Source organism: Erigeron canadensis, chromosome 5 (assembly GCF_010389155.1).
Source record: "Erigeron canadensis isolate Cc75 chromosome 5, C_canadensis_v1, whole genome shotgun sequence".
Lineage (NCBI taxonomy): Eukaryota > Viridiplantae > Streptophyta > Magnoliopsida > Asterales > Asteraceae > Erigeron > Erigeron canadensis.
In genome coordinates, this window is record NC_057765.1 from 36295188 (window position 1) to 36319542 (window position 24355).

Genomic DNA, 24355 nt, shown 5'->3' on the forward strand with positions numbered 1-24355 from the left:
CTTGGTTTTAATTAGCTGACACTTGTTTTGTTGAATAGTGTTGTGTTCCTCATGTTAGCATGTAAAGGTTATTAAGTGAGATTGAGTAACTTGAAAGGTAGATGAACTAATGAGAGGACACTAATTACCTATTAGATGACTTTATTTATTTATTTATTTAGATGGTTTATTTATGTTCAATTATTGTTGGACTTATTTATAAATTTTCTTTTATTACTGTGATGATATGAATTCGTGACACCATGTTTTAATAAATGACAATTCCAGTAGGAATTGTAAACTATTTTATTTAATGCTTCCACAATGCTTAACACTGTTAGGCGAAAAGATTTTGAAATCTATATTTTTTAAACTCGGGTGTTACATGTTGTAAGTAGACTTCGTTAAGTTATAATTAATGTTTGATTATAATTCATAATTAAAAATAGGATAACATACCTTCCCTGCTTTTCCTCTCACATAACAAGATTTTTAAAATTGTTATGCTATTTAATTACATGGGGAATATAATTAATTGGTTTGTAAAGGAAAAAACAGGGAGTTGCTTGTTTATTGAAGTAGGTATTATTTTTCCAATTAAAAAATAACCAGATGGGGGTTGTGGTGGTGGTTAATAAGGGAATTTTAAGACAACATATGTTAGACCTCTCACTGTCGAATCATGACACGAAGTTTTCAAGCGAAATTCACCTTTAAAAAAAAAAAAAAAGGGAATTATAGATATGAAACAAAGAATGAAATGGTATTTGATCACTTTCAACATATATATTTAATTGAACTTATAAGTTAATTTTGATTAAAATTGATTAAAATTGATGGGCAATAACATTTACTATGCACAACTGGTAGAGTATTCAATTATTCATAATGTGTGAGAGTGTGAGACCGTATTTGATCCACTGCATTGCATTTCTTGGACTTGTGCCTATGAAAGGTATTGATATTTGTGCTCTGAAATCTAGCTCAAGACTGTTGCAAAAGGCAACATATTGATATTTCGTTGCTACATCTGGTAGTTTTCTTTCAATTAACTATCACTAATTTAGGGCCAATTTTGGTCCTTTAGCTTTCCAGATATTCAAGTGAGTTGTTAGATGTCATTTTAGAATCTATTTTTGTATTGTCTCACAAGTGCTTGGGACCATGTCAATTAGTCTGGTTCTCATCAAAAATTGCATCTTTTAATTCAAACATGATAATAATCAAACAGAACCATGAAGTATCATAACTTATTTCTACAAGCTTTGGACTAAAAGTGTGTCACAAGAGTTGTTTCCCCAAGGACCCGACCAACTATTTGTGTTCGGAATATTATGGACTTATACAGGTGTAGAGTATGCAGCTCGTCCCTGATTCAAAGTTCAACTCCAGGCCCCCATGAGTAGCCTTGAACACATGACATGCGGTAGAGCTGAACTAAGAGATGACGGTAAATGATATATCCATGTGGACCAATAGTCCAATACACAGCTTTGTCACACTAAAAACTAAAAACTTTCATAAAATAAATCCCACCCCCAAAAGGACAGTATAACGCTTTTGTTCAATTAAATGGCTGCTACATTCCAAACATGTTCATGCCAATTATGCCATAAGACAAATTGTCAATTAGCCTAACCACATTCCGTGGTTGACTTTTTTTTTTGGACCATCATACAGACTGTCAACTTTATAGCCTAACCACATTGCAGATTAAGCAACTTATATGTCTTACACCGGCCTGCATATTTAATAACACGTAAAATACTTATACTTTAGAAAAAACAAATTTGAAAGTTCTACGGAACAATTTGACAAATCATATAGCAAGAAAAAATGCAAATATGTTCTGCACATGTATCCACATATTGTGTACACTAGAATAAGTCTGGAATGAATAAAGATTAATCAAGGGAAAAAAAAAAAGAAAAGAAAAAGCAACAATTTTATGCAATGAGGCCATAATCTATGGCAAATTCATATATTGTTTGTAACAAAGAAACTGGCTACAAAACATGAAGATCAGTTAGTCATGTATTTTGCCCTCACTCAAAACAGAGGCTAATTGTTACAATATCATCCTCTGGTTCGTTCAGTTACTCTCTAATCCTTACTCTCTAATCTTACTCTATACCACATAACTGCTAAACAAAAGAGGCTAATGGAAAAAAAGGATATTCAAAAGGTGAAAAAGAGCTACCAAAAACTGTCAAAATCACGAGCTTTGGCTCAAAAAATTGTGAACTGTACAGAGGCTGTTATCCTTTCCCCATTTCCGTAAGGACTTGCTCCAAAAACTGGCTCATTTGATGACAAAATGATTTATCTTGAATGTTTCCCTTTTTACCCATCAGGCATTCAACTTGGCTAAAAATTGGTTCAAATTATATTCTTCAGTGTACTGTGATTGATCCCAAAGCTCCTCAAGTCCACCAAGTATGGCTTTTAGCCCTTTACCACTACCTGGTATCTTTGTTAGTCCGTCATTGTTTTCAGAACTCTTTGAAGTGGACACACCCTGAAAATATAGATTTTTAGTTATAAGGGCATATTAGAATTTAGATATTTCGGAAGAAAATTGAGTGAGGAAATGCTGAAGTTGTTACCTTTTTAGTATCAGCTGGGGTAAATAGGTCAAGTAATTGATCGGTGTTCATTGTTTTGAGACTTGCATTTTCTGCATTGATAACAGCATTGGCTATGGAGACTTTGAATTTTTGGAGGCTCATTACTTTCTCTTCCAAAGTTCCTCTCATTATAAGACGATGAACATTAACGACCTTCCGCTGACCCAACCTATGTGCTCTATCCATCGCCTTGAAGTGCAAATAAAAAAAGTTAAAAACATCATCCGTCACCAAGTCTTAATATCATGTGTGCGTGGGTGGAGGTTTCAATCTATTAATTTTATGAAACATTAGAAGTGGCGAATGAAACATGTTAAAATGGATCATTTAGGTTGGCTTAATATGTATATTCCGATGATTTTAACTTTAAAACCAGTATTATTACGAAAACAATCTTAATCTTTGAATGAAAAATATTAGGAGGTTTGTGTTAGCTAGATTTTAGAGACTTTTAACCCACTAGACCTTTTAGCTATTTTTCTGACCGACCGCCTTGTAATGAAACACAATCAAAATTGGCCCATTAATAAGTACCTGAAGGTCACGCATTGGATTCCAATCATGCTCCATGAAAACTAGGGTATCAGCTGACGTCAAATTCAAACCAAGACCGCCAACTGCCAAACACAGAAAATAATTCATCAAACAAAATCTTCGAGCAATATTTAATAGTCTCCAAGGTAAGGGAATATCACAGCGTACCATGCGTTGTCAAGAGCAAAACATCGATTGTAGGGTCTGAATTGAAAGATTTAACAATGTCAAAGCGCTTTTCTGATTCAACTGATCCATCTAACCTTAAGTAGGTAACACTGTTTGTATGAATGTGTAGAATGATTAGCACAAGTTCACACAAGAGCCAAAAAATGCAAAATATGATGAATTAGAGGTAGCAATTTAGGCCCCAATTTAGTTTGGGTCATGGTGTATCTTTAATGGGTCAAAAGGGATGAAAGTCAACGTCGCTGCATAAAATCTCAAATCAGTCTATCAAAAATATCGGGTATATTTCAAAAAGAACATTATTAGATAATTGTAATGAAAAGGTACCTGACTACCTAAGGAGAAAGGATGGGGATTCCCTAAAGTTATTACTTTAGGGGTAAAGTTGAAAGCATATCGACCTTTGGATTGAAATCAAAGGTCAAGATTCAAAGATCATCTTTGAATCTTGACCCTTGATTTTAATTCAAGGGTTTGAGATTAACAACTTTACTCCTAAAGTTATAACTTTAGGGAATCCTCATCCAAGGAGAAAAAGCTGCCACAGGTTAAACTCCACCCATTTTGACCCGTCAAGCAACCCACTTATAGCCAACATTACTAATGAAAGATAGAATTAGAAGAAAAAAAACAGCACTATCAGCTCACTTTTTCATATGGACATGAAACAAGTCGTTCTCGATAATGTCCAGTAGGGCCTACAAAGATTATGAAAGTTACAATACATCATCAAAACTAAAAAGCATGCATAATAGACGAGTGTCAGACATACAATATAAACATACCTTATGTTGTGCAAATATCAATACTCGATGCTGACCAACACTGACAGAGCCTTCAGAACCCGAGCCCTCAACACCTATGCCACATTCTTCCAAAATTTCCTGAAGAGCAACTAACTTTGGAGAGTGGTGCAGTTTATGGAGTTCGGAGGTAGCATCGGAACTTGACGCGAACAGATCAGGCAAAAGACGGGGAAGTGAATCTTGAATCTTTCCACCAAGGACAAGTAAAGGATGACTGCAGAGTTTCAGTAAAAATTGAAGTGCCTGCCGGGAATACATAAGACATTAGGTAATGTTAGAGGTATCAATGTCACCCCATCAATGGGTATCCAGATCAAATCAGTACAACTTTAAAACTTGACTAATATGGAAAGTGGAATGTGCTAAACATGAGCAGTTCAAAGTTACTGAAAAGGCAATCAAAATCCCAAAAAACTACAAAAACATCTTACTTATTATCGTTGTTATTAACTTATTTTACACTACATTAATCATGGCTGAGACTTTGATTATTTGTAGAATTCAAAGAAAGAAAAAACAAATGGTACTTAACGGTTGGCCTGGTCCATTATAATAATTATCCATTTTAATCTGTTAACCAACCCACCCATCACATTATGGCATTACCTGGAACACATGGGAAGATGTTTTGGATGTATCCTTTCCTTCTCTTTCCCCTGATTCTGTCTCATTTGATTGGACCATACTGGATATTTCATTTTTCACATGAGAACCTGAAAACTGCTCATAAAGTTTAAGTTGAACAGGACTCAGGTCACAGTATCTATCCTGAATTATTTTCTCGGGCAGATCCGTCAAAACCTGATCCTTCGTACGCCGCAGGAGAAAAGGCATAACCTAACAATAGAACAATATCTCTTACCTTAGCCAAAAGAAAAAACATATTAACAGATGAAAAATTAAAGAAATGAAAGACCTGTTTGTGCAATGCTTCCATGGCAAGTACGCCTGCTTCAGCATCCTTTGCTGAACATTTAGAATCACGAGCAGCTACTAGTGGTTTCCCGTAAGTTGCTTGGAACTGCCAAACCACTCCAAATAAGTTGCATAGCATATTCAAAAAATTAAGTTGATAGAAAACATATAACTACAGTACATACAAGTCTCTCAGTTCCAAGAAATCCGGGCATCAAGAAATCAAAAAGAGACCATAGTTCCAAGACATTGTTCTGTAAAAAAGAAAACCATAGTTAGATAACTACTAAAACTCCCATCAGCGAGTATTTAACCCTTGAAAAATGAAAAAATTAAACAACCTGAATTGGTGTTCCACTTAATATAAGACGATGTTGAGCCTTCAGCTGTTTCACAGCACAAGTAATTTTAGATTTTGCATTCTTAATTATATGCCCTTCATCCAAAATACAATAGTTCCATAACAACTGTCTAAGATGCTCGATATCTTTACGAATGACATCATAAGATGTTACAATCACATTATATTTCTGAAATTCGGAACGGAGTGTGACACGATCTTGGGAAGAACCAACATACTGGAGTGTAGTTATAACAGATGCGTCAATGAACTTTTCTATCTCATACACCCAGTGTCCAACAAGAGTAGATGGACAAATAATTAATGATGGGGTGTTATCGCTTTTATCCGAAGCCCGGCGCTCTACAATGTCAGATGCCACAATTGCTGATGCTTGTAGAGTTTTACCAAGGCCCATATCATCACATAAAATTCCATGAAGGTTAAACCGCTTTAAAAAGGCCAACCAGTTTATGCCCTCCTGCTGATACCTGCAGACATAAAAGATTCATTCAGAACTAGGAAAAATACACCCGGCATCCCTACAACATCCGTAAAACGACAAATACCCCGGGAACATGTGTTGATCCTAAACGAAATTACATGGGTCAAAATATAGTCTATTTCAACAAACATATAATGTTAAGCTGACTGGATAAAAAAATCAGTTACAACCACAATTCATTTTCTGCTTAGAGTGAATAATATCCAAACACTAAAACCCATTATCTAAATGGGTCAAAATGGCAATATTTGATATGGGTAGGAAAGGTGATATTTGGTACGAATGGGGTAGCGTTCAGCTGACCCCGGACATTAGTATGGATTTCTTTATCTAAAAAGAGTTGGCGTGTCGCCTATTGTTACAAAATTTATGTTATTTCACCATCTGATTGACTGTAAGGAACTATTAGGAGGTTGTATTCATTAAATATACAACTTAAGTGCCTTTCAATGTGTTTGACCTGTTCTATTAAAATTGACGACTTACAGATAGACATAATCCATACAGACCCACTCATGACAAAGCGAGTCTTGCCACCTTTATTCATAGATCGACAAAACTAAACAAGAGTGAGTTCGTGATATTACCTTCTCAGGGTCACTTTCAACTCAGTCGGAATATTGTAATCATTGATATGTGAGTTATCAACGAGTTGCTCCAAGAACTCTGCATCATCGGTACGTTTGGACAAGTTTTCACTTAAACCATCAGGAAGGGGGACACCACGGGCCAGTGGAAGAAGGGGTACAAGGGCAGCAAAGCTATGAGTCACGCTCTGTCTAACCGAGTGATCACAGTCACTCATACACCTTAAAAGAGGCACGACTAACAAACTAGCATACGGGACCAGGTCGTTGCCAAGACCCTGGACCAGCAAACTCATTAGTATCCCCGCTCCTTGTCTAGCATTAACAGAGGTCATATCACCCAACATTGGTATTACATTTTCAATAAGAGGTCCCATAATATTGACTGTCATTGACCTAGCCATTGATGTGATACACTTTGAAGCAGCTAATCTAACAGCAACATGAGGATGGCGAACACAGCAAAAGATGTACGGGAGGAGGGACATTAACATGGTCCTCAATGTCTCATCTAGTAAAGGACCAATGGACCGAACCAATTGTATATTATTTATTAAAACTTGAGGGTCTATTTTGAGATCTAGGGTTTGACTGGCATGCCCTTCATCTCCTAAAGTCACAGGCTTTAATACTTCAGTGAGACAATCCCATAACTTAGGAAGCTTCTCAAATAATGAAGGACCGAATTTATTACATAAATGTTTTAAAGCATATTCTGATCCTCGCCTACAAATAAACCCCTCAACTTTTGATCTGTCTTCACCACCAAGCATATGAACCTTGGGTTTTGTCTTAGTAGAATTAGTTCCGAATGGAAGATGATCTTGTTCTTCAATGATTTCAATCGACTTCAATGTTCCAGCTTGGGGAGTTTCAGAATGATCCATGCATACTAAACCACATAATTTTTGAATTAATTTGTCATTTGGACTAGGCTTACGAAGAACACAATGATAAATTAGCTCTGCCAGGGCCTCAGCAGCCATATTTTGTAGCACCTCCTCCTTCGAAATTAAGCATGAAGTTAAAAAAATATTACATGCATCATGTAACTAAATTTGGATAAACTTGTATAAGCATACCTGTTCTCTCCTGATTGAGGCCATTAATGGTAATATTATCGGTGTAAGCTTTGCTGGAAGCTCAGACATCCAGACAACTGCCGCCGCAACCAAAGACGTTACAGTAACATGCAAATTGCTCTGAATTATTCAGGGGAACACAAAATGAGAGAATATAAGGACCCTAAATCCCACAAAGAACACATTCTTTTGAAGGTTTAGCTTTTAGAATAACCAAATTAGTTATGATGATTATTATTGTAGTATATGAGTGGAGGTGACAATTACAACCTTACAAATTTCAAAGGGAAAGTTTGACCCTGCATATGAGTAGAGGTGACGATTTCAACCTTATCATTTGGTCGATCTGGATTATGTTAAAATTTAAATCTCATACAGGTCAAATGGGTCTTTATATAGCTAACGGGGGGAAAATGGTTGAAAGATGGCCAGACTCTCAAATGCATAAACCTATCGAAGTGTTTAATTCAACAATCTACAATATGATTGTAATAACCATGTTCACATTTAGATAATTAACGCATCAAATTTTAATTGATCGTACTATATTAAATTACCAAAAAGTGTTTACGGGTCAATCCAAAACCAACCAGCCTATTTCAAGCCATACTAAAATATGACCTGCTTCAATATGACCACATTTTGACCCATTTAACCAAAATCCATCCAACCTCTATATCTTGCCACCACAATATATACTAAAAAATAAGATGCAATCTACTTCAAACAAACCTGGACACATTTCAAGTAGCCGGAAGTGGTCAAAAGCCTCTGCTTTATAGACTCTGCTTCGGTAAAACTGTCCCTCCCAGCTGAATCTTCCCCAGCGGCTCCATCACCAGTCGGCACTTGCAACTTTGATACAAATGCCACTGCATCATCAGGAGTCAAATTCTCCACATCCATGGGAATAGACATGCCCAATGATTCAAGAACATTAACAAGCTGAGATGCCTCATTCCGCATTTTATCATAGGTTCTTGAAAGTTCAGCGTAAGGAAGACGTGAACTTTTTGTAGGGAATGCTGGATCCGTACATGTAAGCAGCTCCAGCAACCTGTTCTTCAAGGTATCATAGTTGCTAGAACTGAGCCCTTTGCTTTCAGAAAAGCCTCTGTTTTTCATCTCCTTAAACCAAGAAACAAGAACCAGTGATGCCACCTGAAAACAGCAATAGCCACACAAAGAAAAGATCATAACAATGAAGTAAAAAAGATAAAAGTTGTCTAAAGCTACCAATTTAGACCAATTTACTTATGATTGGGTCAAATAGGATAGAGAAGGCATGAGAATGTGAAAATGAGGGAGTTGATTTATATAAAAATGGTGTGCCCAAAACATATATGCTTTATATGATACTATAGACTATTGCATAAATTGTTCGTGCAATCAGGGACAATGTGCTAGCTATTATATCCTCCCCCTCCCCCTGGCCCAAAAAATAGCCCCGACACCCTTGAAGATACAAGTCATGCAACGCTCAAGACGCAATACCTGCCGTTGAACTCCAGACAAAGAGGTAATAGCTTTCCATAACGGATCAAAAACATACTGATCAGGCACCTCATGCAGCTTGGATGCTAAAATTCCCAATGCTGTAGATGTAACTATTCGAGTATTTGTAACTGACATTTCACTATCTGCACCTACTACTATTTTAGCAGGATTAATAGAAGAATCTCCATTTCTATCATGCAGAAAAGTTCCCTCTGCCGAATCTGACACCACATGAGTGTACATTCCGTTTTCAAGTTTGACAGCTCTCATTTTTGCTGCAGCTTTGAATTGACTTTTACGGGGTAGTGCAAGAGGCCAAAACATTTTTGTAGCATCCAGTGGCGATCCATATGGAGTAGTTATAAGCTCTAGCCATGATGCCATGTATGAGTTTGCAGCAGCTACTAAATCTCTCACTGGGCACTACCATCAATACAGAAAAAGATTATGAGAAAAGAATTTACATGGACTTCAAATTTTAGATTAAAACTATCAATATTTTTGAATATAACTATAGAAGATATGCACTATTGCCAGATCAATCACCTCAAGAAGCAGTCTCCAGACCCTCTCTGAGCACTGTAGAATTTCCTGATTTGATTCGAGCAGTAGATTTTGGAAAACAATTCTGAGAGTATCAACAAGTATGAAAGAAGGCCAAAAGGAGCCAGAAGATTCAGATATACTCCTTCTCTGTTCAGCTTCAAGCAGGCGCTCCTGTGCATTTAATTACAAACCGAACCTCTTAACTGATTATATAATTTGAATGGAAAAATATGAAATTTGAAAGAAGGTTACCAATGTTCGAATGGCTGAATAACGAACAGATGTGATACTGTGTCTCATAAATGGCCACAATCTTGGAGCTAATGTTGACAACATGTAAGGATTTTCTTGAGAATTCACACAGCGTGCATAATCATCAGCTGAAACAATCTCATTTAGATCAAATCCTTGTTTTCCTTTAAGCTCTTTGGCTGAGAACATTCTAGTAATCATCGCTTCCTGAGAATATATTTCTGCTAGTAGATTCATTACACTGTAAAGCAAATTATCTTCAGGGACTGATTCATTACAAATATAGAATCTTTAAATAAAAAGAATTTCGAAAATGTAAAGAGCACCTGCTAGTAGATGGGCTCAAATCGTCCAAATCAAGCAAGATATCCCATAGTAACATCACTATAGAATGCAACATAGCCCAACTAAGTGAAACAACAGAGGATGCAGTAGGAATTAAGGCATCTGCAGCAACTGCTCTTACATCATCATCCGGGTCTTCTAGACCTGCTTTGCAAGCAGGAAGCACACGGCTAAGCAAATCAGGAAGCATCTCCTGTTTAAAATAATCATCAGATCAGCAACGTCAAGCATTACAGAATCTAAAAAAGAGTCTAATTTAATTAAGTTACGTTATACACAAACTGTTGATCAAAATTATTAGAATGACTTATTATATAATGTTTGTGAGCCACGAAAAAGGTACCTGACGCACAGCCACCAAATATTTGATACCCAAAAGACTGCCATGGCGAATTTCCCATTCTGGTCTACGCTGGAAGTATAAGCAGAAGAAATCAATAGCATACACCAATAAGATAATACACCAAAGAACCAATACAAGCATTCAACAAATGCACAACTTCCAAAAAAAAGCTCGAACATAATATTTACCTGCATTTTCAGCAAGATATTCAGTGTCTCATGAACTAACAAAGGAGGCATATACTTGAGCACAGCTCCTAAAGCCTGTGCACATGTTTCACGGACTGGAGCAACAACCTGATCAGACACATAGTCTCCAAAACTGCAAACCATAGCAATTAAAAGATCCTCTTTATTATGTAATCTGCATTTCTTATAAGACCTAATTCAAAAGCAAGGATTACAAAAAGTAACAAGCAGTTTATGTACCGATCAAGTGACAGGACACACAAGAAACGAATTCCACAATCCTGAAGAAGTTCTGAGTTTTTGACTGAAGAAATCCTAGCTCTCTTAATCAAGTTGACCAGCTCATTATTTCCGCTTAGACCTTCCACTATATCTATCTTATCTACCAAATCTTTATTATCACGAAAATTTGCAACCACCGACGCATCAACAGCTTCTGTAGATGGGTAACATACACTGTCCATACATATTTGGGGCTCAACTTTAACAGATCCTACAACTATTTCACCATTTGTTTGTTCGACAGACGGATTGCATCCAGCATCTGCAACCATCTTACTGGAACCACAGTTAGCATCTGCACTGGCAGGGACCGATTCAAGAACCGGGTCAAATGAAACATCTTCAGACTTAAGCCTCTTGAGGTCTGGCTCGGTTCCTTCTGTTATAATTTGCATATTCAAATCGATTTCCCGTTCTCTCTTCACTGCACTATTCACTTTATCTTCTGATTCAGTTAGTAATATGCCATCCGGACTGTTGTCTGACATAACAACCCCAGCACAGCCACCTTGATGTGTCAAGATTTCCCGTAAAGCCATGACACTGCCATGCCGCACTTCCCAAACTGGCCATTAATATAATAATATCAAGTTTTAGCAGGATGGTAAAATAACTACAAAGGACATTACCAGCAGCTTACCAGGGTCAAAGATATCAAGTATAAGTTGTTCGACGATATTATGGAAAGGCCACATTCCATCCTTATCATGCTCAAATCCGTTTTCATCAGGAATAGCATCCTGAAATGCCTGTATCAATATTTAACACTAATGATTAAAATATTATATAAATCATTTACTTAACAATAAGGTCAATTCAATATTCATTACCGAATTGGTATTTGGGAAATCTGGAGAAATGCCTTTTGGCGAAATTAACTCTTTAGTGTTAGAAACATCCGGCTCTCCATCTTTAGACCAACCTTTCGTTTGGTCTTTTAAATTAATTTTGGCTTTTCGTTTCAGGAGATTTCGTTCACGGGCACTTGGTCTCCTTGGTCTGTAACCAGGCACCATATCTACAACAAACTGCTGAACGTTATGTCCGTTTCTTTGCAGGTAAAACTGAGGAGGTATGCTGCTTCCAACGGAGTTTGTTTTATGCACCATAAGATCTTCATCTCTTATCATATCATTTACATCCATGAATTGCTCACAAACATCCATCCCTAAATGCATACGCTTAGATGTGAATGGTAGACTCAGAGAGAGAATTAAAAATACAAATAAACTAAGAAAAACAAGTACAGAAAGGTAAACAACTGAATCACTTACCTAGCCGCCTTTTTAGATTTTGCTTTTGCTTGGCCAATCTTTCTTTTGGGTTGTTGGAAAAATCACTTGCAAGTTCAAACTCCTGAAACGGAAATAGAAATAAATATGAGCACATATGAAATGTTAGCCAGTAGTTGTTGAACAAAATATTAGTTACCTGTCCCCCAGATGCCAAGAGAGCACCAAATTCCAGCACTTTAGTAAGTTCAAATCTGTTTGATTGAAAAAGTAAGTAAGATAACAAACTGATAACTCAAACAGGGGGCAATTATATGATCAGGGGAAGGAGCAAGAAAAACCTCTGGAATGAAGAGCTTTCACTTGTTTTGGATTGAGACTTCGGCCACAAAACCACGTCCTCAACAGAACAACTTATGCAAGCCTCCTTCATCTTTGCCTCAACAAGATTGTAGAGTTCTGCCACAGAAGAATGCTTGAAACACCCGGCGATTGCTCCAATGGCATGAGCAGCTGCAACTCTTGTATCCCAGTTTTTACTACGCAGATACTGTGAGACCTGGAGCAGACCAAGTAATTGACTAATTTAGCTGAAGAAAGCATTAGATAATAGTAAAATTGAGTTGTCCCAATTAAAAATTTAAAGAAAAACTGTACGAGAAAGAGTCCAGAAAGGCATACCTTATGTAGCAGAGAGCTCAAGTCCTGAGGATGTAATTTTGCAATCTCTCCAATCTGGCGAGCTGCAGTGAACCTTGTGGCTTGTGTTGATCCAGCTTAGACCAAGTCAAGAAAATAACACGTATACAACAAAAGCATGAAAAAGTACGCATTTGTTTAGGCAACGAGTGTTTGCTAGAATATCCACATTCATAAACTTATGAGTTTTATTATTTCAACTTCATATTAAACCCTCTAACTCTAGACAAGGTGTTTCTTTAGTATCATAACTTAATATGAAAACATTGTCTAGTTTGCATATGGCATGGTACATGTTTTATGTGAGCAAATATATTATTATAACAAAAAATATCAAAGTTGGCCCTAGGTGGTAACATTTTAAAATAAAAAATCAAGTCTCTTGCACAATCATACCTACTCATTTCACAAGCAAGTGTCTTCTGTTTGGGGTCATATATTCCCTTGTTAGCTCTTGAATATGTGTTGCTAATTCTTTTGACATTCTATCAACTTCCACTCAACATTCCAAGCCCCGTATCATCGTAAAACATACTTCAATGCTAGTTTTAGGTCTCAGTACATAGCATTACAATCTTTTTAACACCCTCGATCGAACACCATACCTAATGTTCATTATCTACATATTACATACCTATAAATATAATGCAAAATTATACCTATATATGCACGACACCTAATCCACTATTTTGAATTCAAAGATCTAAACTTTAGAGCTATAAACACAAGATTTCCTTAAATTAAGGATTTCAATCATATTATCACCAAATTCAGTTTAATCTAAACGCCATACATACTACACTACTACATCGAAAAGGGAAAAAAATAGGCAAACTTGCATAATATTATCTGTTTATAAATACTCGTATAAAAGGATACTCTCGAGTAACGTTAGCAAGCGTTGGAGCCGTGAAGATTGTTGCGCCATATCTCTTACTATTCGTATTCTTAATAATTAAATCAACAAATACATCTTTCATTCTAACAAAAAATCACTAGTAGAAAAAACAATAAATAACATATAATTTCTTCCCAACAAACAATCCTTTATATTTACTTTCATCCCTTATTCCTTCACATTCCTACAAAAAAATTAATAATAAAAACAACAATAAATAATATATAAATTACACGATAATAATAATATAATCATTGATAAAAGTTCCAAAATCACTAAATTATCCAAAAGTTGCAAAAAAGATTCAAACTTTACTATAAATAAACAACATTTCTAATGAAAACAATAATTTAATTCAAATAAAATCAAAATAAATATAAAAACTGAAGATTTTTAACGTACCTTTAGGGTTCTTTTTTTTACTGTAGGATGAAATTGAGAAACCTAACGAGAGATTATTATTATTATATGGAAATAGATTATAGATATATATTATATGTATAGATATAGATATGCCACGTAAGCTAATGTGTGTGAAGAATTTGGGGGAAAATTTGGGGGAAATTGAAGAACAAGGGTTTCGAAGTGATAACTGAAATCCCTCCCCCAAGGCCTTATTTTTATAAGTTTTTTTTTTCTTCTTAATTTGCATGATGATGATGACAAAGTGACGTCGTTTTAGGGGATGAGATATTTGTTTCGGTTATGTGATTTGACCCGAACCGACCTGGTTATCGTAAAGTGTTTGATTGGACTTTTGTAACCCATGTTCTAATAATGCAATTATTTTTAATTTTGTTAAAACTAAAATTAAAATGAATTTATTTTGTGACATGTTACTATGATAACTAAGGATAACTTCTGAATTTTAGATCAATTTTTTTTAATGTAAAGTTAAATACTATTAAAATTAAAGGTAAAGATTTAAACTTACATTTTTAATTTTTGATATTTAATTTTGATTTCAAGATTACAATTGTTTCAACTTTACCTATAAAGTAACTTTAGATAATTTTATCCAATAGAAAACTGATAAGATCCGTCATGAGTATGTGAGAAAAAAACTGTCTGAAAAAGTAATAATATGAAAAGAGATAATACTTCTCCTATATCGCTTCGGTCTTATAACCTATAGTTATTGGAAACATATCTATTAGGTTGATAATGATTAAAGTTACATGAATTTAAGACAAAACTCATTTTCGTGTACCGACTATAAGCATCAATCGAAAGATAACGCATAAGAAGAACATATCGTTTTTTTAGCTTGTAAATCAATCATGTGTAGAGTATTTCTAATACAATAGGGAGGTGAACTTCATATATGGTGAATTGTAACATGATGATTAATATGCGGAGTTGGTGGTTATTTGTGACAATAATGATGTTAGTGGCAGTAATTTATATGTTTAATAACTTATCTGATATCGATTTTTTGTCGAGCATCTTTAATTACATTGACATTATTTGTTAGAGGATGATTTTTAACAATAACTAGTAATATTATCCGTGTGTTGTGATGAAGTTTTTGCTGCAACAAAAAAAATTTTTCATTACTTGAAACCAATTTTAATGTTGGAGCATTCTTTTGTTATATACTAATACTACATATTAGATATGTATGTTGTTAGCACATCAAGAATGCATAAGATCAAGCAAAATGTTGTGAAAGTTAGATTTTATAACAAAAATTAATGTCCAGTTTGGCTTTATCAGCTGTTGTCTAAAAGCTTTGTCATTTACTTGCAAGGTCATATTGTTTTGATTTCTTGTTTGGTCCTGATTATCTATCTAAGAATAAAAAAAATCAAATGTCCGACTTTGTTTGTATATACGATTTCAAGATGTTTTAAACTATCTAGTTATTTTAAATCTTCATAAACTAAAAGAATCTAGTAATCAAAAGCCATTGAGGATCTCATGAACAAAGATAAAGATGGTATTAGGATGTAATTACCTTGAAATTTGGTTAGATCGTATGTGTGTGCATAATAAGAAAGTGCGAGAAAGGAGGACACCATTTTAATGTTTGTTAGTGTGAGAAACTTGTGGTAGCAAAGATGTACAACACTTACATACGTGATACATCAATAAAAATATTCAAGATAATTTTTAGACTGATTAACTTATATGAGATGCAATAAAATTTGGTAAAGATGAAAAGGTATATAATATTGTAAGTAAAAACAAGTTAATTGTTAGTAGTATATAAGCAATTTTGGTTTAGGGTCACTATGTGTTTGTCTTATAGTGGTCGTTGATGGATGATGAATATTTTCTTTTAGTGAGTGATATATCTATAACAAATTTTGGTCATCTACATCAAATGTACATAATATATAATATATTATGCATTGTACAACTATATATGCATTGTTGTAGATGTCTACATAATGTTGTAGATTTATCACTCCTTTTTTCTGTTATGACAACCCTTTTTGATTTAAAGTTGTCAGGAATAGATGATTAATGACGTTAATTGTGGATTGTTTCATCACGACAAACAGAAAATTTATATCATTTAAAAGTTTGGGATTTTTGTTAATTTAGGTGAAACAATTTTATAAAAGTTATATGTATATCATGGACCTTTTAATTTCCTATTCTGTGATACAGTTGTAGTCAAAGTCACCATAAAGGTACTAGAGCCTAGAGGTAAAAATTAAACAATACCAGGGAAAGAAATTCGATTTTATTGACCGAAATTAACCTTTAAATTATTTTTATTTTTATTGTTTTAATAGTGATATGACATAATACTTTCTTTTTATATACATTGGAAACAAGTCAACAAGACAAGGTTTATTTTCATCTAGCTTACCCTGCCTTTTAACAATAAACAACATGAACATGACCACCACGACCAAATTGCCTGGCTACCAAATCATCTCAGGTTTAATCCGTGCTACAGCCAAATATCAAAACTCTGATCATAATCAAAGGTAACAAAATGGGCGAGCATTGTTCGTGTTGGAAAACAGATCAAGATACAGGTAGCATGATCAATCTCTTCTTTGCCTATTAAACTAATATTTATGCTACCCCAAAATATCAGCATTCGAAAGACCTGAAACTTGCTGGAAAAATACATTTAAGGTGTGCCTTGGTCTCTAATAAAAGATTAGACTACTCTTATATTGTATCTTAATCCTCAAGTTATTATTTTGTCCCATGACTTCCTTCACTTTTCATCTCCACTGCTTGAAATATCCACCACCTTTTTATTTCTAGGCCTCTTTGCACTTCTATTTACACTTGTTTCCTGCTCCTCATCTGATGTATCATTGACTTTTTCTTCATCAGATTTGTGCTGCCCAATTACTTCAAGAATTTTTTGTCCATATTTTTGGGTCTTCAATTTACCAATTATCTTCTCCAACTGCAAGTAACAGAAATAGGAACATTAAACGAAGACTACGGAAATGGACATAGATTAAAGATTAAAATGTAGATTAAAGATTAAACTATAAGTTCTATATGGTACCTGTTCTGTGGTTTCTGGTTTTTCAGAGCACAATGCAGTGATCTGCTGAGTAGACAAAATAGAATGAGGAAATATTCCTCCATGCATGGAGGAAAGTTCCTTGCGCAGATTATCAAGTTTAACTTCCAATCCTGAGCGCCTGCTGCGTTTGGAGGATTTTGTAATACCGCTGCTACTTCTGTGTCCACTAGTGACCTCCAGTGTAATATTTTTCTTCCCTGTGTAGCACCACATAAGCGTTATGAAAGAAAGACCCTTTGGTCATTCATTTGACAAAGGAAGCAATTTTTTAAAAATAAAATAGCAATACGTATGTTGATTGTTAAACCGAAACTTTGGTTTATATATGTCAAGTTAGAAAGTCTAGTATGTATTATGTAAATATATAGAAGGGTCCGTGACTGTTGGCAAGCGACACAAGGAAAGAACACACTGATTTGTCAAGGGGTGTCGGTTGGCAGTTAGAGTAGGTTACTAGAGAAAGGCACACTTTCGTGAAACAACACACTGTTTCGTAGTGTCTTTTCAATAATGTATATATATATATAGGGTCAATGTATGTAATTTCCTGTGAATAAATATTGCAAATCTCAATCTAATAGAAAGTTTTTTTTAGAAGAGCAAGGGCCGGATCACGGGTATCCGGACTGGATACCGTGGACCTACACGATCCCCTCCCCCCTGCCTGCCCCACCCGGTAAAAGCTCCACGAAAGCCAGGACAAAATCCTGGCGGGCAATCACAGGCCGAGAGTATCGAACCTGTGACCTCTTGGACAAAAGTCCGGGTGTCCAACCACTGAGGTAATCAATCTAATAGAAAGTATATTCATATATTGCAAGTATCAATCTAATAGAAAGTATATTCATATATCACCTGTGATTTTGTTCATCATAGTAAGATTAAACAAACCCAACAATAACAATAACATTAACAACTTAAGTGGCTTACCATGCAAAACATGTTTGGCAAGTGGGCCTAATGTGACATAAGCATTAGTCGCATAAGCTGTGTGCGAAAATTCTTCTTTCTGCATGCGTAAAATTAGCCAAAAAATATCATATAAAGTTGGTATATACTGCAAATTGCCTAAGTTTAAGAGCAAAGAAATAGTTGGTAAAAGAGACAAAGGATACTTTATTTAAAGTAACACTAGAAAAACAATTAGAAGTGATAAACAACGGTAAAGGTGATCCTTACCAACACTCTGTGGAGAATAAGCTGAATCACAAGTTGCTCTAATTCATCCTTCTTCAGCTCAAAGCCTGAATTGAAAAATCACAAAAAAATATATATGTATCGGAAATGTTAATATCACTTGTTTCTGATGGCGGGCCCATCTCATTTCTCGATGGTTCACATCTCTATTGCTCATCACGCGATATGAATCAACATATAAAAGTTAAAATTGTCAAATTAGAAATACAAGGTTAAAGATGTGAAATACCAACCTACTTCCTTGTTCTTAACCTTGAACTTGTCCACCAACTGTAACATTGTTGCTCTCTGATCCATTTCTTGGATTTCTTGCAGCAAAGATACAATAGCCCTTGCATGGCCTGTACCCATACCATGTGAAAGTGACCATACCATACAAGTAAGAAAAGTAATTGACCAAAATTTACGTGTGCGTCCAAATTATATGAAATTTACAAAATGGAAAGGGAGAAGTGGGCCCCTTTAGTATTTCTTTAAAGGTAAGGATGCATACCTGATGCATCGATTTCCTTGAACTCGCACGAAAAGGCACAGTTATCACACATCCCTGCAAGAGTGTAAAATCAGCAGTGAATACTTCAATACTAATAATAGAATAGCAGAATAAGATACCATTGCAGTCTTGCACCGGTTCAGCAAAATGTTTAAAGAAAGCACTTCGGCGACACTCTCTTTTAGACTGCACTTGTAAGATAGAAATGACTTTTATCTTTTTTTTTAACCATAAATAAGATATGAAATCATCATTGCACATTTAGGCAAGAACTTTATAGCAAAGAGCAATACCTGACAATACCTCACCATATCATACAGATTTTGCAGCCCAGAATTCTCATAGAAGACCATGGAGCTCTGTGAAGAGGATGAGATAGCCAAGCATCAAGAGGAAACGGATATACGAAAGGAGTAACATCAAGCAAATCATATCTAATAGTAGGATATCTGACCCATTTATCCATAAACGGGTTGACTCGGTCTATTATCTTCTAACAAGTCAAACAGGTTGAACTTCATTTTAAGTCATCCAAGATGTGTTCAAAATTATCAGAAAGAAGCCAGATTATAATTGTAAAAATTAAGTTTTTTGTAGTAAGTTTTAACAATTAACCTTTCACAAACCTAAGAAAAAGAATTAAAAAGGACTCCTCAGGTATGCTTGACAGAGCATTTCCATCCACACAGAACTCACCCATTTCGAACTGCAACCCAGCCCAAGGAACCCACCCATTATCCTTCTCTATAAATACCTGTCTAGGAACATCAGCAGACCTAAAGTACAGTAGACATTCTGAAGGAAGCCCATCCCGCCCTGCTCGACCACTTTCCTGGAAAAAAAGAGAGGTTACAACCAAGATAATTAAATGCTTACAATTAAGGTTTATTGGTTAGCACAAACCTGATAGTAAGTCTCCATTGATTTACCTAGGCTGTGATGTATGACAAACCTGACTATAACAAAATAGCGTGTAAAGATAAAATAAAATCATAAAAGGTTATAACGCTAATACTAACCATCTGGTTTATTAATTCCCATGCCAAACGCCACCTGTCATAAAAACAGAGCTACATTGATCGACAAGAACTATAACGTAAAGTTAATATTAATAACAGCACACATACCGTTCCAACAATGACCTGCAACTTGCTGTTGCTCCACCTGTTGAAGAAGCATGAGGTCCTTCATTATATCTAATGTATAAATACACGTCCCAATAGATGATCGGATAAACAAATATAATAAAGAACATCTGAAACTACATTAACCTCATATGAACTTTTTCACGGGCATTTACATCCATATCTGCATGATAATGGTCGGCGGAAACTCCTCTCTCACGCAATTCTTTTGCAACCTATAGTTCCTTGAGCATGGAATAATATAAATATGTTTAAACTTGACATAAAACATATTAAACTGTCATCAACAATAATGCGACCTGATGCGGGATGACAACAAATTTAGATAAAGTGATTTGAACATGACACGTACCTGCTCACATTCCTTTCGGGAGAAGCAATAAACAATTCCAGATTCTTTGTTTGTATATGAACTCTGTATGAACTCGGCAATGTCATCAATGACTGACTTTCCCACTGATGATTTATCCCGAACCTGCCAAGTAAGGAATCCGTTCAAGCTCTAATAATTTATAGCAGAATATTGTAAGCTACAGCCTACAGGTAGCATAATGGGTGAGACAAATGGGTTGGGTTGACATGACATGCTTTTTGGGTCCTTTCTCATAAAATAATTAGTGTCACATATGCCTGCAAAATTATCATTCCAAGATTATACAATTTGTTAAATAATATGGTTTCAGAGGTTTTGTATGCATTAGAAATACACTTTGGGCAACTTTCAACCTGTTAAGCCCATTTCCTTTTAAGCTTCTCAATTTTACTTTCATACATTCGACCAGTTAGATATAAAATGTAACACTAATCAACCCATTCGTACCTAATGGGTTGAAATGGTCACCTCAACTGAAATCCATGATCCACTAGTAGTTGGTTTACCATATAAAAGAGATTTGGTCTGTTCACTGTGCTAACAAATTTAACACATTTTGGAATGTTAAGCATCTCCATCAGGTCTAACTGGACCTTCTTTGTAGCTGTTGCCTATACACAAAGAAAAAAGAAAATACAAATTTCATATTATTTACTTCACTTCACATGGAAAAAAACATACATAATGTATGAGTAAAATCATACAGTCAAAGCAATAACAGGAACGTTGGGAAACTGAGTCTTCAATATTCCAAGATTTTTGTAGTCTGGACGGAAGTCGTGTCCCCACTGGCTACAACAATGAGCTTCCTGCAAATAACCCAACATATTGCAAATTAACAATGATCAAAGTAAAAACTATAACAACAAATAGAGTGAGCTTACATCAATTGAAATCAACGAAAGACGGCCCGCATGGTGGCATTTCTCAAGTTTTGACACAAATCTCTTGCTCTTGGACACCTTTTCTGGTGTAACATATAATACTTTAAGGTCCCCTTCCCCTTTTTCAAGAGCTTTGTATATAAATTTTTCATTTTCTTTGCTGGTCGTTGAGGTTAGCATAGACGCTGAAATCCCTAAAGCAGTCAACCCCATGACCTGAAACAACAAACATCTTAGTTTTCTCGTTTATCAGGTGTAGAACTAGCAAATGTGACCATTTATGTATGAATGAGTAAATATGACAGGTCAATCAGTAAATTAAAGACGACATAGCTACAAAGGAAACATGTGAAAGTCAGCCAAAGTATCTCTAATGCATACAACCATTTTGCTCAAGAATTAGATTATTTTTCTAAATCTGAACTTTGGGGCAAAGTATTGTTTAAGATAAACAAAATCCCGCCTTACTCTCCAATTCAAGAAAACTACCCACTTTTACCTGAACCCACTTTTTCACCTCTAATCAGATAGTTACTACTAAACGATAAAAAATACAAACAAAAAAAGCACCTGATCTTGAATAAGAGAAAGCAAAGGACTGATAACAAGAGCAATTCCTTGACGTAAAAGAGCTGGAAGTTGGTAGCAGAGACTCTTGCCTCCACCAGCAGCCATGATCACAAGTACATCTCTACCGCTCATTATTGCATTAATGATCTGAAAAACAACTACATAAAGTCAGTAATCTTTTCTGATTTATAATGACATTCAGATTTGAAAATGAGAATACAATAGGAAAGCAAGCAACAACCTCTTTCTGGTTTGCACGATACGTGGGAATCCCAAATATATTAAATCTAATATCATCGGCTTCATTATCCCATTCAAAAGACCCTGACCAGTTTTCTACTTGAGGGATAGCATTGTCTTTTTCAGGATTTTCCAATTCTTGACAATTCTCCAACACAGCCTTAAGTTCTGATTGTTTCTCATACAGCTTCTCTTGCTTATCAAGCAACCTCTTTATTTCATCTGGAAATATAAAGTAAATGCTACAATTATATACTATGCAAAATTGCAAATGAAATTAACACTAATTCAATCAGTTGCCAATCTAGAGCAATCTACTTCTTTCTACTCAGCGTTGGCATATATAGATTAACCTTAACTAGTTACCTACCGACCTTAAAATCTTTTGCTTCTGTACCGTTGTTTGTCCATATGACGACCCTAACTCCATTTTTCCCTCACATTTACATTTCTCCCCGAAAAATGAAAATGCCTAATGACCAAAGTGAATAGGCTATTTCTGTAGCTCAATAAAAGCTCAAATGACATGTCACCTGACTTCTTTTCTTTAAAAGACAAATATACACATATGTACAATTTGTCAACCATGGGCCAAGAGTCTGCAACCTCAAGACTAATGGGTCACCTCAAATACAATCAGGCCAAACGCCCTTTGGTCACCATGACGATATTTTGATCAAGAAAATATTTTTATGTGAATTCACCCCATCAAAACCGAATCCTTTTCTCTTCTTTAGCACATTCCAACTTCATAACTAGATCTCACCTCGCATTTACATTTACGCTAAAACATTATCACACACTTACGATTACTAATATCATGGCAACACTAACCCATTAGTCCTTTTTCCAGTCCAAAATAACAAAATTCAGCAGCTAAAACAATATGATTGTCGATTTCAATACCTCATCTGAAAAAGAATATTTGCAGCCAATATCGATATCACACTTAGGGAAAAACAAAAAAAAAATTCAAGATATTCCAACATACATTCTTCACAAGAAAAATTCCAAACAACAAAAATTTTCCCAAAAGAAACAATCTTTATACTTGATTTTCAAGTTTAATACTCACCCATTATGATCACATATCGAAAGCTAAAATCTTTTTTGAATATAAGTCATTGCAAATAAAAATTACTAAACACTACACGAAAATTTATGTATATAATAAAGGAAAAAAAAAAAGAATAAAAGTAAAAAACCTTGAACATCTTGAAGCTCCAATTCAACGTTGAGAAGCTCCCCCAAAATGTCCTCTGTTGCTGCCATTTTACGGATCCTTCCCCCTCCCTCTGCTACAGACTGTGCGACCGTGCGTATGTATCAATAGCCTCCAAAATATTTCAATAAACCAGACCCGGAATGATGGGTCAGTTTGACCCGATGGATTCAGAAAAAAGTTCACAAATGGCCCATGTCGAAATTAGACTTTCACCTTATATTTTCAATCGGACCCTTTGACGCGTTTGATTCACACAATGTTTTTAGAAGGAATTGAATCTGTTGAAGGAATTGGAATATGATGGAATGGAATTTGATTGAATGTTTTTCATTTTTTTAATATTTAAGTGAAAGACGAAATGAGATTCCTTCCCTCATCCCCATGGAATGGAGATTCCATCAGATGAAGGAATGTTGACATTCCAACGGAATGATATTCCTCCATCATTGAGCAACCAAACGTACTGAGGAATGGAATTCAATTCTAATTCCATCAAATTCCATCAGAATCTGCGAACCAAACGCGACCTAGTTGTATTTTATATGAATGCAACCCTTGCCTCACATTAGAACATGGTATCCGCACAATATGGAGGCGATGGTACGAAAGGTGGTCTAGTGGTGTCGGTGATGGTACTATTAGTGGTAATGGCGGTGTCAAATAGTGTAGGTTGATGTAATTGTGATAGTTGAAATTTTTAGAAGATAAAGGTTGAAAGTGTTAATTATTAATATAAATGTTTACAGTGTAAATTATAATCTATACTACCTATATAAACAAACTACCCCTTCCCCCATTCAACTCTCTACCTTTGAATTACCTAATATACCCTCTACATTTAAACTACCTTCACACACCTTATCCCTGAAATTCCGAA

General features: G+C 35.3%; 2 protein-coding genes across 2 annotated transcripts; both read right to left on the bottom strand.

Annotated features, from left to right (window-relative positions):
• Positions 1-1905: 1905 nt before the first annotated feature.
• Positions 1906-14396, bottom strand: LOC122599052 (TATA-binding protein-associated factor BTAF1). The gene is made up of 28 exons (XM_043771500.1): positions 14249-14396; positions 13828-14030; positions 12931-13025; positions 12591-12808; positions 12449-12503; positions 12292-12373; positions 11848-12185; positions 11658-11766; positions 10976-11582; positions 10736-10868; positions 10548-10616; positions 10186-10397; positions 9860-10100; positions 9608-9778; positions 9059-9484; positions 8297-8725; positions 7565-7684; positions 6483-7486; positions 5392-5881; positions 5236-5304; positions 5052-5156; positions 4742-4972; positions 4115-4378; positions 3978-4027; positions 3309-3418; positions 3141-3223; positions 2586-2795; positions 1906-2497 (listed from the first exon to the last, which is right to left on the bottom strand). Exons 2-28 carry the CDS (start codon positions 13874-13876, stop codon positions 2330-2332), a joined length of 6138 nt encoding a protein of 2045 aa, XP_043627435.1. The 5' UTR covers positions 13877-14030; positions 14249-14396; the 3' UTR covers positions 1906-2329.
• Positions 14397-16633: 2237 nt separating this feature from the next.
• On the bottom strand, positions 16634-23571 carry LOC122600756 (ATP-dependent DNA helicase Q-like 2). The gene is made up of 20 exons (XM_043773512.1): positions 23459-23571; positions 22255-22475; positions 22014-22160; positions 21444-21659; positions 21264-21368; positions 21066-21170; positions 20539-20661; positions 20313-20401; positions 20169-20205; positions 20061-20094; positions 19945-19997; positions 19796-19873; positions 19335-19400; positions 19161-19227; positions 19042-19095; positions 18782-18889; positions 18531-18595; positions 18282-18360; positions 17331-17548; positions 16634-17225 (listed from the first exon to the last, which is right to left on the bottom strand). Exons 1-20 carry the CDS (start codon positions 23523-23525, stop codon positions 17028-17030), a joined length of 2130 nt encoding a protein of 709 aa, XP_043629447.1. The 5' UTR covers positions 23526-23571; the 3' UTR covers positions 16634-17027.
• Positions 23572-24355: the final 784 nt, after the last annotated feature.

Coding starts and splice junctions, on each gene's coding strand:
- LOC122600756 (XM_043773512.1), bottom strand. CDS start 23,525: ATGGCAGCAACAGAGGACATTTTGGGGGAGCTTCTCAACGTTGAATTG. Junction 20,402..20,538: donor CCCGAAAGGAATGTGAGCAG/GTACGTGTCATG, acceptor AAGGAACTATAG/GTTGCAAAAGAATTGCGTGA. Junction 20,095..20,168: donor TGCAGGTCATTGTTGGAACG/GTATGTGTGCTG, acceptor TTTTTATGACAG/GTGGCGTTTGGCATGGGAAT.
- LOC122599052 (XM_043771500.1), bottom strand. CDS start 13,876: ATGGCGCAACAATCTTCACGGCTCCAACGCTTGCTAACGTTACTCGAG. Junction 13,026..13,827: donor CTTGCTAACGTTACTCGAGA/GTATCCTTTTAT, acceptor ACTTGGTCTAAG/CTGGATCAACACAAGCCACA. Junction 2,498..2,585: donor CCCCAGCTGATACTAAAAAG/GTAACAACTTCA, acceptor CTATATTTTCAG/GGTGTGTCCACTTCAAAGAG.